Here is a 14,002-nt window from a genome sequence, read left to right as displayed (position 1 = left end):
TTATCCTTTTCCCTTTCCCTTTGCTCCTATCAACATTGTCTTGCTAGTAGTACACTTATTGAGGTTACTGTACTTTTAGGAGGCAACAAAAACACCCTGAGTGCTGTCATCAGCCTGATGAGGAAGGAACAAAGGGAGTAGACAGACCTGTGTTCCATATGCCTCTTTTGGGCTAGCCATTTGGTTACTTGTGTCCATTAAAAGCAACAGACTTTTATATTGCTCTTTCTTTTTTATAGTAAAAAGTGTATGCTTAATATTCTCACTAGGCACATCTAGCTAATGGAGGGTGCATCTAGACAATGTATTCCTGGTCACAGAAAGTTCTCTTGGACAGCTTGTTCTAATTAATATTTTAATGCCCACATATGTGATAAAGGTAATTTTAAAGCATTTGTGCTCCTGTAGGTTTATAATATATTGATATTGAGCATTATTTTACTTAGCTATAAAATATGTTGGCTCTCAGTCTGTCCTCCAAGAAAACAAATTATCCAAGCAATTAAACCCTCGATTCTCCCTGCCATCAAGTGATGGAGACTTCTGGGGTCATTGGAAAGTTTCCATCAGACTCAGAATGATTCCTGAAGAATCTATTTGTCTTCTTAAGACAATGGCTTCAGGCCTATTATCCAAAACACATAAAAGAAAAACAGACCTTGGGTAGGGTAGGCCAATAATTAATTTTCTTCTCAAACCAGGGCTATATTGATATGCTGTGAATATTGCTAGTGATTTGGATGCATTTGGGAGACCAAGAAAAGAGAATAAGAAGCCAGAGGAGATTTGTCTAAGGGCTATCTTAACCATGCAGAGTGGAAGAGAAAAAATAAAGAACATGGAGAGCTCATATTGCCGAGGAAGGGTTCGTCCCTTCAATGCAGGTGTTGGAGGAGGTGAAATTTAGAGTGAAATATTGATGAACTCTCTTATGTTGTAAATTCTTTGCATTGGTTGGACTAATGTGGTCGAGGCCCTCCTGACCTACTGTGAAATTGTTGTCTGAGCTTATCAATAGTATGGGTGGAGGGATGAACTGGACTGTCAGCCAGTCTTTAGAGACATTGATAAAGTTGGGTTTAGATGCATTTGCAGTGGGACTGGCTTTAAAATCAATTCTTCCAGAATTTTTCCCAGGTCCCCTTCCCCCCCCCCCCCCCGGAGAAATACAGTGTCTCATAATGTTACATAGAAGAAAGTTTTCTGTGGGAACTGAGTGTGGGCTCTATCAGGGTCAGGAACTCTGGGAGGTATCAGAAGAGACTATCAGATCAGACTTAGATCCCCTGAGCAATTTCATTTCAGTGTCTCCCATCATAAAAGGTTGAAAACCCCTCTAGTGTTCACTCATGGATACTTTAATAATTGACTTGCATATTTTTGCAAAGACTAGACCAATCAAACAACTCAAAAAACTATGAGCTTTATTTTTATTTAAGTGATTATTTTTTAGATTTTGGTTTGAAGTCCACACCCACGAGTGCTCAGGTCTTACTCTTAGCTCTCTGCTCAGGGATCACTCCTCTCAGTGATACAGAATGAATCCAGATCAGTCATCTGTAAGGCAAATGCCTTAACCCCTGACCTCTCACTCTTATGCCAACTCTATGGTCTGATAGGATATATTGGTGGTGTATTTAGGGTATCAAGAGACTTAGGGACCAAATTTATGTCTTCAATTTAATTCCAAATAATCAAGCTCAAAAAAAATGTGCGTGTCTGGTGTGTGTGTCTAAATATGTAGAAAAATATAGAAAGGTCCTAAAATATGGCACAGTATTCCCATTGGTGAATCACAATGAACGATGTCACTTCTAAACTTTTTTGACATATTTCTCTAGGTTTGAAAACTTATTACATAAAAAGAGGAGATAAAAATCTATAAATGCAAACACAAGCTGCTTTGATTATTTCAGGCCCTGAAGAAGGAAGGCCATATGGAAGAGTCGATCAGGAAAGAAAAAGGATTTTCAGGTCCAATTGAAGGCAACATGGGGAGAGGCACGTTGTGGAGTCGAGACAGCTGGAGACACAGAGAGAGGGTCCTTTGACAGTTCTGGGTATTGTCCCTCTACTCTGACCAGAGTTACTGTCCCACTCTCTGTCCCTTATAACCCCTGGTAGGCCAAGGTTCAACTGTCTGAGAATACCCAAGTGTGACACCTTTTCATTGTTGCCATGTCTCTACACCTAGCCTCACAACACACAGCAGTCTTCTGACTCTGGCTAGTATGTGGTGGTGGGGTGGCAGGGGGTGGGGTTGACATCCATGAAAGAGCATCTCTGGATTGACCTGAAGCCCCAAGTGTTTGATCAGATTGGCACTTCCAATTTGCCTTCCTTGGACCTGGCCTGACCTTGAACTCCTGGAGGCTCTGGCCAAGTAACAACAGATCGTGTGTCACCTTGTCTGCTTCCAAGGCACACTTTATCCCCAGAGTGGCTTCTCAAGGACCCTGGAGCATGCAGAGGTGGGAGTTGTGTCCTGTCCTGAGAAAGCTTTAGCCAATGCAGAACTACCCACCTTCTTACCTTGTAGTGTGTCCTGTGATTCCCAAAAGTTTCATTTCATTCCACTAAATGAGCTGATCTGCTCTATCTGTGCTGGGCTCTCTACCCTCTTTGTAGATTCCCTCTTTCCTCTGTTTCTCCTCCTTTCTTTGTGTTTAACTTTCCTTGTGAAAATGGATTGGTTTTAACAGTCTGCTTTTCTCTGAATATGGCACAACTAGCACCATTCTTTTTTTTTTTTTTTTTTTTTTTTTTTGACTTTTGGCTTTAGCTTTTGGCTTTTGGATCACACCCAGCAGCCCTCTGGGGCTACTCTTAACTCTACGCTCAGAAATCACTCCTGGTAGGCACAGGGGACCGACCATATGGGATGCTGAGATTTGAACCACCGTCCTTCTGCATGCAAGGCAAACTCCTCACCTCCATGCTATCTTTCCGGCCCACCGTTCTAATTTTTAAAATAAATTATTTAATTGAATCACAGTTACGAAGTTGTTCATGATAAAGTTTAAGTCACGCAGTGTCCAACACCCTTCACCAATGCACATTTCCGACCACCAATGTCACAAGTTTCCCTACTAACCTCCCCATACCCCACCCTCTCATCTACCTGCCTCTTTGGAAGACATTTTTCTTCTTCTCTCTCTCTCTCTCTCTCTTTTTTTCTTTTAGACACTGTTATTTGCAGTATTGTTACTGAAGGAATATCATGCATATCACTTTCCCTACAGCACCCAGTTCTTGTCCAGCGTAATCATTTCCAACTCATTGTCAGAGTGGATCCATCTCTGCTGTCACCATTCTTGAGATCTTCTGTTATTCTGCCAGTTATTATCTCCGTAATCCTAACATATGCCTCTATCCATTATATTTACCAGACACATAAAACTTTACAAATGTATTTTCTGTAATTATTACATTTGCTAATAACAGTGTGATATTCATAAACTTGACTCTCTTGGCCGTTACAGCTCCGAGACTAAGCGAAGGTGTCAGGAAAGCAGTGATGCTCATCAATAAAACATATATTTATATTTCCCTCCCCTCTCACATTATAAAGTGACAGGGGAGATATTAATCTCGGAAAGTCCTGGTGCTCAAATATATTGCCAATAAATGATAGAATGATAAAACTTGGCATCTTTATTACACTTTCCATTTTACAGAGCATTGTCATCTGAAATGTTTGTAAAAATGATTTCATAAATCACCGCACAATCTACCTCTGGAGACCCATTCCCTAAATGAGGAGAACGAGTGGAATGATGCATGAAACTTGGGGGCCCCCTCCCTTTGTGTCCTCATTCTTGTGCTAATTGTTTCAAATAAAGTAGGTGCTTTGGGGGAAGCTGAAGATTTCTACTTAGGTTTATCAAATTGCTATTGTGTCCAAGTTCTCCTGTGGTCTCTGGAGCTGAACGGTGTGGGTGTCCGTGCTTCCCCACAGCTGGATGATCATGACTAGCCCAGCTGTCTTGGAATAGGCTGCTAACATGATGGCCTTGTTGACGAGGAGAAAAGATTTTGGGGGCATAAAGCTGAGTAAAATGCATCCTGTTGGGAACGTTTCTTTCAACCAAATTCAAGTGGCTCCAGCAACTCAATTTGAACTGTTTTAGTTGGGTTGACCATTGACCATCGCTTCCCCTGCTTCTCCCGCACAGGTCGGCCATCCTACAACAGCTTCTATGTCTTCTGCAAAGAGCCCTGCCAGCGAGTGCAGCCAGGCAAGCTCCGGGTGCAGTGTGGTACCTGCCACCAGGCCACACTAACCTTGGCTCAGGTAAGACACACAGCTTGGCCCCGTCACCACAGAGCACAGGGGGGCAAGTGCCCCTTTCTAAGCACAAAGGAAGGCAGCTATTGTCTGCTTGAGATTCATTCCAGGAGTCCTGAATGCTGAGAATCAGAGTCTTGATTGGCAATCACTGCCCTTGGGGGCATGATTCTTCTGATTAACTCTCTGTCCTTCACTGGGTGCACACGCATCCCTCATTCAAATCCCCTGTTACTCATGCTGGGGGGACTCCTGGTCTCTTTCTAGACTTGTGGTTGGTAGGTGTGTGTGTGTGTGTGTGTGTGTGTGTGTGTGTGTGTGTGTGTGTGTGTGTGTGTGTATGTATTGGGGATGCCCCCTGTCACCTCCAAGGCATGTCCATGGTGATCCTCATTGGAAGTTTCCTTTACACATACACTTTCGTCACTTCCTTTCTGCCTGGCAAGTATCTGAAGGGCAGCATCATGTCTCCCCCAAACCCCCTCCATGATGACTCAGGTGGACTAGGAAGAATATGGAGGTGACTTTAGGAGAAAAGAGGCTGACCAGGCCCTTTAGGAGCCCCTCCTAGGTTTCAGGACACAGTGCTTGTCTCCTCCTTTTCTAGAAAGGGCACTGAAATAAGAGCACTTTGGGCTATAGAAGCAGTGAGTTCCCTGCTACCATATGGAGCCAGACTCAGAATGTCTCTGCATAGTGCCCAACTAGAAGCATTGGCTGCTTTTTCACAGGTCTGGGGAACAACATCAGTGAGGGGTTGTGTTGAGTCCTACATTGGAGTTGGATTCTCACAGGCCCTATGGAGAGAATGATTAGAATATAGTTGGAACACATGCAGAGGAAATCTTCAGTGCTGTCTCTTTACTCTATTGGTACTACCAAATGCAACTAACATATTCCTACACACACAAACACAAAAAACACACACACACTCTCACACTCAGATACTTACACATGGAAGTAGGCTAGACCCTGTCCAACTACTTAAGGAGAGGAGGAAGCATCCCTGAATCCCCTGACCTGGGCCCCTTGAGTTTATCCATGCCCAGCTGCTCACAGCCATGAACCAAACTCCCCCTATCCCCATATTCACCTTCATTTCACTTACTGTTGACCTCACTTAGTTTCACCAAGAGCCTCTGTGTGGCTTCTCTGTATTCTTATCACAGGGTGTTTTACACAGCATCCACACTCTATGAAGCTGTCCATTTTCTGTGTCTTTCAAGCACAGAGCTTACTGTCTGGATGTCTTTCCCACAGAGCTTTGTCCTGGATTAGCCACCCATTCAGTATGCCCTATCGAAAGCAGAGCAGCCTGGCCCAATGTTTCTCACACATGGTAGAGAGTCAAGTTGGCATTTGGTGACCACATTTAGTCATGACAATTGATTTCCTTCTTTGCTTTGTATGTGTGGCTCCTGTATTTATCTCTCATTGTCATAAAGGAGCTGTAGTGTGGCCCCTCATGAAGGCACCTCATGAGTCCCAGTAAGAAACTGTGAGTCAAACTGTCAGTCAGTAGGCACAGGGACCAGGACTGGAACATGTGTCTGTGTGTTTCTCCCCATGCGTCCTTGGTCTTTTCTGTAGATCTTACAGGCCCATGGCATCACCCTACTCAGCAATTACATCGGGAATAATTTTCGGAGTAGTTCAGAAAGGCTCTTGGGCGGGGAAAATCCACTCTAGGCTTTAGGAAATAGGACACAAAAGATGATGCCAAAAGTATCCATTAACCCAGTTAACCTACAGTTCCCTGAGGTCCATCACTGCTGCCTGGCAAGTGGCACTTCTCTGTGTTCATAAGAACAAAAGTGCATAGTGGACCAGAGCAGGTCTGGGTGGGGGGGCAATAACTCATCCCCACAGTGCTCTGTCAGCAGTGTGGGCTTGGGGAAGCTAGACAATCACTGAGCTGGGCCTGAGGGAGAGATTTCCATGCAGACAATGAATAGGCAGCTGTTAGGTTTCCTGTTGAACTGTATAAAGAGCTACAATGTACACTCTCATTCAAGCAGGAAAAGGCTAGGGGGATATCGTGTGACCAAGTACTGATAATGGTAGGACAGACCCATCCAGACCTGGAAGACAGAGAGAGAACACACCTGGTAGTTGTGGGTAGTTCTTAATGAAAAAACAACTCATGCCTACATTGGCCTTAGAAGTAATCTCCTGATTATGGTGCATTTGGGGATTTATTGATGTTTCCTACGTCTCCTGGGTGCCTTGTCTATTGATAATGAGCTGCCTCTCATTGTCATACATAATGAACCAAGGTGTCACTGTTGACGCATTGTGTTTCTGATTTAATCTGATCTGCTCACTGCGTGGTCCAAGGAGCTGGACAAATATTTCTGTCATGTTGTGGAAAAAGTGACATCTTAGTTTGGGTGACCTTGAGGGGGAGTTAGAAACCAACCAGCTTGGACACAAGGCTTTTTCCCTGTATCTGAGGGAAGTTACCTTTGTGCTTTCATGGTGCCCTTGACCAAGGGTATGTGCATGACAGACTGTAGAAAAATGAATGCGTACATGGTGGGAAAGAATAACAGCTGATTGGAAACCAATGGCAGGCTCCCAAGTTTCAACCTTTTGTTCTCACTGGGCTGTGTATAAATGACACAGAACATGACATGGAGCGGAGAGGTGGTTTTGTATCCTATACACCTTTTTCTGACTGTCCTGGAATCAAAGAATATGTAATTTAATATTATTGTCATCATTATTTCCCACATTCATCTGATGATTACTAAGCCATATCTTTATCACCTTCTCAGGAAAACTGACAAAAAAGGAAGAAAGAAACGTTCTCCTGCCTATGTGGAATATATACTTATTTTAGAAACTGCTGCATGCAGTGGTCTGCCTGTGATATGGACTGGGCTCCAAACCTCCTGGCACCAGGATGGTTCTTTGTGGGCCTTTATCTGTGCTTTGGGTACGTGTGTGGCTCAGGTCATACTAGACTAGGGACTTTGGGATCAGTTGCTCCATGTCTTTCTGCCTCAATTTCCCAGCTGCAAACTAAAAGTCAAATGTCATTCAAATTATTGTGAAGAGGAACTGATTTAACTGATGAAAAAGTGCTAAGCTGAAAACTGAGCATATGATTGTGTTTAGCAAATGTTTCCTCTTCCTGTTTCCAATTTGGGGAGAGCAATAGCTCCTAAGAAAGCATCAAACACCATAGCAAATTTGACTTTCAGAACTGCCTCCTTCTCAAATGCTTCAGACCATGTGTAGCTCCTTTGAGCATGAACCCTAAGCACTGCTGGAGCTGCCTGCCACCACATCTTTCCCTGCTCCCAGTTTCCTCATGTGAAACTGAGTCAGAGGCAGCAGAACACTGCAGCCAAGAACTCTGGGTGTTTCACTCCACCCTCCCCTCCCCACAATCACTATAATTACTTTATCTCAAAAAGAACTTTATCTTTGCCACTCTAATGAGATACTCTGCCTCAGAATAACATTAAAGCTAAAAGGTTTTTGATGAGAAATGGTGCAATAAATAGAGTAAGATGTAAAATGCCTGGCGTGATGGATTTTATTTAAAATTAGTTTATAGATTAGGGACAATTTATGGGAGGAAATTTATTAAGAAATATCGTCTAAATGTATAATCATTCCTAAACTTAATATTTGTTGCAGATTAATTGTTAGCCAAGAATCTCCCTTACTTCTCTTAATATCAAAAGCTGCTCTCCACGACAGAATGGAGTCTTAGATTATTAGATCTGAGCTCACTTCTAAATGAGGATGTGTCTTCCCCTCTTAATTTATTTAATTCTTAAACCACATTTTCACAGGTTTATTGGAAGTCATAACAGGTTCTGTGTGTATGTGTGTATATATAGATATAAACATATATATGTATATGGATTGCTTTTGTTTTGTTTGAATTTGGAGGCCACACCTAGTTGTGTTAAGACTTATTCCTGGCTCTGCTGGGGATCAAACCAAGTAGGTCATGTGCAAGGGTAAATGCCCTGATCTCTTTATTCTCTCTCTCTCTCTCTCTCTCTCTCTCTCTCTCTCTCTCTCTCTCTCTCTCTCTCTCTCTCTCTCTCTTTCTCTCTCTCTCTCTCTCTCTCTCTTTCACATGCTATAGTTTATTTTGGGGTATTTTTGTTTTGTTTTGTTTTGGTTTTTGGTTTTTGAGTCACACCCGGCATCACTCAGGAGTTACTCCTGGCTCTATGCTCAGAAATTGCTCCTGGCAGGCTCAAGGGACCATATGGGATGTCGGGATTTGAACCACCATCCTTATGCATGCAAGGCAAACGCCCCACCTCCATACTATCTCTCCGGCCCCTCACATGCTATAGTATTTTTGTTTAACAAAATTATCAGGGCCTGAATGATAGCACAATGGGGGTGGTGTTTGTCTTGCATATGGTTGCCCCAGGTTCAATCCCCAGCTTCCCATATAATCCCTCAAGTACAGCCAGTCCTGAGCACAGAGCCAGGAGTTAAGTAACCCCTGAGCACTGCTAGATGTAGCCCACAGACAAAACAAATTATTTTGTTTACATCCAATTTGTGTAATGACGTTAGACCAAGGCAGAAAATGGTTGTATGTCCTTAGGTCCAGTAGTTGAACAGAAAGAGCAAACACAGACAGTCTAGAGTCTAGACTGTGAGCTCAGTTCTGCTTCCTTTTCCATCCCCACCAAACCCGCCTTGAGATTTCACTATCGCATGTTTGTCCCCCATGTCCTTTCTGAGTCCCACCCTCTGTCCTCACTGCAGGCTTCACCTCCACCCCCCAGAAGCTACTCATGAATAAGCATACAAGCCTCCAGTCTCCTGACCAGAAAGGAGCGGCAAAAGGTTTAACCTTCACCTTCTTTTTGACTTTCAAATCCACTACCTGGACCGGAGCCAAACTCTGGTGAAAGGCAGACAGAAACAATAATTTCATTTTTAAATTTGAAGTGTAACATTTTATAGGAAAGCCTTATGATTTCTTACTATTTCTTGCTAGTTTGCTCTAAACCACTTCACAGCATCAATGTTAGATGCAATAAATGATTTAAAATTACGAGAATTTTAGTACATGTGCCTAAATCTCTAGTCCTAAATGGTTCATTCCCAGGTTTCAAAACTAGTATTTTTGACCTCAAAATTACCTCCAATGACTAGAAATTAATTTGATCATTTTACTCTTTTACTGATTTTTTTTTTACCTAATTTATTTTCTTACTCAAATCATATAAATAGTATCATTTTGGAACGTGCTTTGGGGGTTTGTTTTCATATTGTGATTACATTCTCCATTGAAATATTTTTTAAAATATTCAGGTCTGAGGATTCAACTCAGTGTTAGAACATGCATCTCACCTGCGTGAGGCTCTGGGTTTGATCTTGACACCAAAAATAAATAAATAAAAGGTTCAATAACACATTTACTTAGCATAGTAAGAAATGTAGGCTTGATCCTAGAGAGATAATGCAGGAGATAAGGCTCTTGCCTTGTTACGGTCAACCTGGATTTGATTGCTGGATTTGATTCATATGTTATGCATATGAATCCCCAAATACCACCAGTGCTCACTCCTAGTGAATGAGAAGTGCACTAGAAATAGTTCCTGAACAATGCTAGGTGTAGTCTAACACTCAAGCCTCTGCCCACCTTATCCATGAATAAAGAAAAGAAAAATACTTGGTTTATTGAAAATTTAGAACCATAGGTGAATTTACCTACTTATATAATTTACTTATAAAAGTGTTTTTATATTGACCCATACATATATCCTAATATATAAGGATAAAACTTTATATATGTCCATAGATATGAAGATATATAAATATATGAATATATATAAATATATATTCATATATAGAGAGATATATAAGGATTTCTTGTTGGAATTCATCTGTGTATAATTTATTTATTCCTAAAATTTATATCCTGGTTATTCAGAATTTTTGTATTTTTCATATGTATTATGACATGCTCTTCTTTTAACCATTTATAAAGTTCAAATAGCATCATATAAAATATTGGATTAGACCACTGAATTAGAATATTGGACTAATGGATTTATTGGTTTGTTTTGTTTTGTTTGGAGAGATACCCGGCAATGCTCGGGCTTACTCCTGGCTCTGCACTCAAGGATCACTTCTGATGGGCTCATTATATCACAATAGAGGTCACGTATGGTCAGCTGCGTCCACATTCAAGACAAATGCCTGAACCACATATACTATCTCTCCAGCCCCTAGGAGTTTAAGCTGGCGACTTCTGTCTTCCTCAGAGCTTTCGAAACATTAAGTATATTTCTCCCCCAGATTTTCCTGCTGTAACTGGAGGGCATTGAGCTGGCTAACCTCATCCCAGGTTTTACCCTGACTTCAGCCTCTTTGTTAATGGCACTGATGCCAAGAAGCCCCTCACTGTGCCTCAGAGAAGCTGTGTAGACAAGAGCAGCTGGAGCAGAAGATGGACAGTGAAACTGCCTTACTGGGCTGTTATTGTATGCATGGACCACTCTCTGGGAGTTCTAGAACTATCAGTATCCACCTGAGAAGAGACACCCACACATCCTGTATTGGGAGAGAACAATCAGCACCTATTTTGGTCCCAACCAAATCTCTCCTAATTGGAAATGTTTGTTTCTGGACAAGAGCCAAGAGTTATTAGTAAAACAAAGGCCCAAATGGTTATTAGCAATCATTACAAAAACTAGAACTCCCCCCTGATCCCATGATTTAAAAATATTATTTCCCTGTTTACAATATCACATTCAAAAGACACCTGGTAGTCTCTAAAATATAAAAAAGAAAGTTATAAAGGTGCCTATTGGAATAAGATGTTGCACATGCTTATAAATTGTTTATGAACTACATTAAGTATTACCTGCAAATTGCAAATTATTTATGGAAGAATAGAGTGTTATCCCCTCTGAGCAGCAGGCAACTTTGCCCAGTAGCTTGTAATATTGAAAAAAAAACCATTATGGGGCCAGAGTGATAGCATAGCCGGTAGGGCATTTGTCTTGCACACGGTTAACTCAAGTTGACCCCAGTTGATTCAAGTTGACCCAGTATCCCAGAAGGTCCCCCTTAGCTCACCAGGTGTAATTCCTGAGTACAAACAGGAGTAACTCCTGAGTTCCACTGGTGTGGCCAAAACAACAACAACAACAACAACAACAACTAAAAAAATAAGTTTTTTTTTTCAATTGAAGAATTCTTACATTGATAGCCTTTGGCAAACCCTGCATACGTCAGGGCTCAGATTGTCTTCGATCACTTTCATTAGCTGAAGTGGCTTTAGCCATAGTCGCTCATTGACCTTTCACAGCAGCAAGTCACTTGCTCTGTAGCTCTGGGGGAGGAAACCTTTCACTGTTTCTTGAGAGGCTTTGCTTAATAACTGCTTGATTTAAAAAAAAAATGACTTTAAAAAAATTCTTGAAGAAGGAGTGTGAGAGAAGTAAGTCACAGAACTAAAATGCCCCTTCAGAGAGATAAGGCATATCTGGGCTCTCATTCTGCAGTGTGGGGCAAATAGAGGGCCCTCTTTCCATCATGAGACAGCCAACTTACTGTCAGAAATGTTGGTGAGGAATTGGGATCCTAGTCTTTTGAAAATGCATTTGCTTTCTTTAGAAGATTGAACTTCTTATTGCACTGCTTCAAAAGGACCGAGTTCTACTCTGAGTATGTGCATATTACACACATTGTATACATAATGGTCATCGGTACACATAGAACTTTAGAGAGGATGAGTTTTATGATAACTATGACCAGGGAATATCAAATGAGTTGAGCAGAGAACAAAAACTTTTTTCATATGGTTCCATCTTACAATTCATCTCTATGCATCATCTTTCCCAACTGGGTTACGTTTTTTGCTACTGAACACTGCCAGAGATAGAACATTCACCTAATGGAAGCCTTCATTAGAAGGACATCCTCTTAAGTAAAACTGACCTGGTTGTGCCTTTGCCCTTGCCTTCTTGCAGGACACCAGCTTGGTGGCATCTCAGTGTGGGCAGTTACAGCATGCCTGACATGTTTTTTTTTTTTTAAGAGTAATAATATCAGTGATCTTTAGCCTCTTAATCTTATTTCCTCTTATATCTTATTATTGTTCATAACTGGGTCAGCTGGTTACTGATGATTACAAAGGAAATTTGAAAAGCCAGATTTTTTTCAAAGGTCAGCAGGATAGCTAGGATTGGTTGACACTGGTTTAATCTATCCCTCGATTTTTATCCTCAGCATCTCCTATTCAAAATGGGAGTGTCGGCAATAGAGAGAGGATGCCTGGAATAGTGGGTGGGCAACAATTGCTGTGTCCTATTTGTAAAGGCCTAATCACTTCACCATTAGTGCCGTGAACTCATCACTTTTATTGGTGAGTCTGAATTATGTTATTGTCTCTATTTATTCCAGTATGGTTACATTGAGTCTGGCCAGCCTTAAACTTGTGGGTGAAGTGTTATTGTTTCAGTAATTGTTTTTATACAAAAACATCACTCCCTGGTTTTCTATCAAATGAAAGTGATACATTCTCCATTTGACTACTTAGGAGCTTTATCAACAATTGTGGAAAGAAAAGACAGATTCTTTAGGGCAGTGGGTTAATGTATTCCTTTGTTGCTTAAGAAGTAAATGGCCCTAAAATATCACTGGGCAAAAGACAGACAGAATTTAGTGCCTCTCCCTTGTTTCATAATGGTTCTTTTGCCATGGCTTTGTAAAGAAAAGGGAGAATGACTAGCATTTAATCCCATTGGGAAAATGGTACTAGAGGATCAAGCAAAACAATGAAGATCAGGACAGGGTTCTGAGTTATTTCACTGAAGCCTTGTCACCTGGGCTTGCCACTTTTCATGGACGCACCTTGATTTACCTGCATAAATAGTACCATTGAATCTAAAGAGCAAGAATTTAACAGACTATATTTGCCTCCACAGTGGGAAATGAACCAGACAGAATTAAATTTGGGAACCCGGGCTGAATTTTTTTTTTTACTCCAAGTGCCCATCTAAAGTTCAATTTATTTACTTTTGAGGGCAGAAACACTTCAGAGCCTTCAACAACTCTTCCCTGTGAAGAGGTACATGGGTTAGACTACATGTCCTAGAGTAAGTGGGCATGAGGTTGTAGGAACAAGGAAAAAATACAGTGGGTAGGCCTTTTACCTTGCATGTAAGCGACATAGGTTCAATCCCTAGCATCCCATGTGGTTCCCTGTGTATCACCAGAGTATTTCTTGAGTGCAGAGCCAGGAGTAATCCCTGAGCATTGCTAGATATAGCCCAAAACAAACAAAAAATGTTGATATTCTTGGTGGGGAAAAGAGAAAAGAATGCTATTGTGTCTGGAATATAAGAAAGCTTATTGGTGAGTTCACATGGGGGGTGATGACTGTTTCAGGATAACAAGGTCATGGCACTGGTTTGATGTTAGAAGATGGACCACGAATGTGGGTGGGGTCCCCTCCTTAGGCCACTTGTGTCTCCAAGAGGTCTTTTGGAGATATCTCTTGGAGATATCACCCAGAGGTCTCTGCAGTCCACTATGCCATTCAACTAGGAGTTCTCAGTGACTTCCAGAGAACCGCATTTTAGCCCAGTGATAGAGTTACCCTGAATTCCCTTTATGTCTGTTCAATCTTGGGTTATGCCCTGAGAATCTCATTAATTGGGAAAATCATCCTCGTCACGCACCCTGACCTGCTGCCTAGAAAATGACCCACAA

At 41.6% G+C, this 14,002-nt stretch overlaps 1 protein-coding gene across 1 annotated transcript in view; it reads left to right on the top strand.

The window, feature by feature from the left end:
- Positions 1-14,002, top strand: part of PRKN (parkin RBR E3 ubiquitin protein ligase) — a 1,108,857-nt gene that overhangs the window by 418,211 nt on the left and 676,644 nt on the right. Inside the window, exon 4 of the mRNA XM_049765509.1 lies at positions 4,176-4,294. Within this exon, the coding sequence (XP_049621466.1) occupies positions 4,176-4,294 (119 nt within the window). The remainder of the gene's footprint in view (positions 1-4,175; positions 4,295-14,002) is intronic.

Source organism: Suncus etruscus, chromosome 18, assembly GCF_024139225.1.
Source record: "Suncus etruscus isolate mSunEtr1 chromosome 18, mSunEtr1.pri.cur, whole genome shotgun sequence".
NCBI classification, from domain to species: Eukaryota; Metazoa; Chordata; class Mammalia; order Eulipotyphla; family Soricidae; genus Suncus; species Suncus etruscus.
Note: the sequence above shows the minus strand (reverse complement) of the source record. Positions and strands in the feature narration are given on the sequence as shown.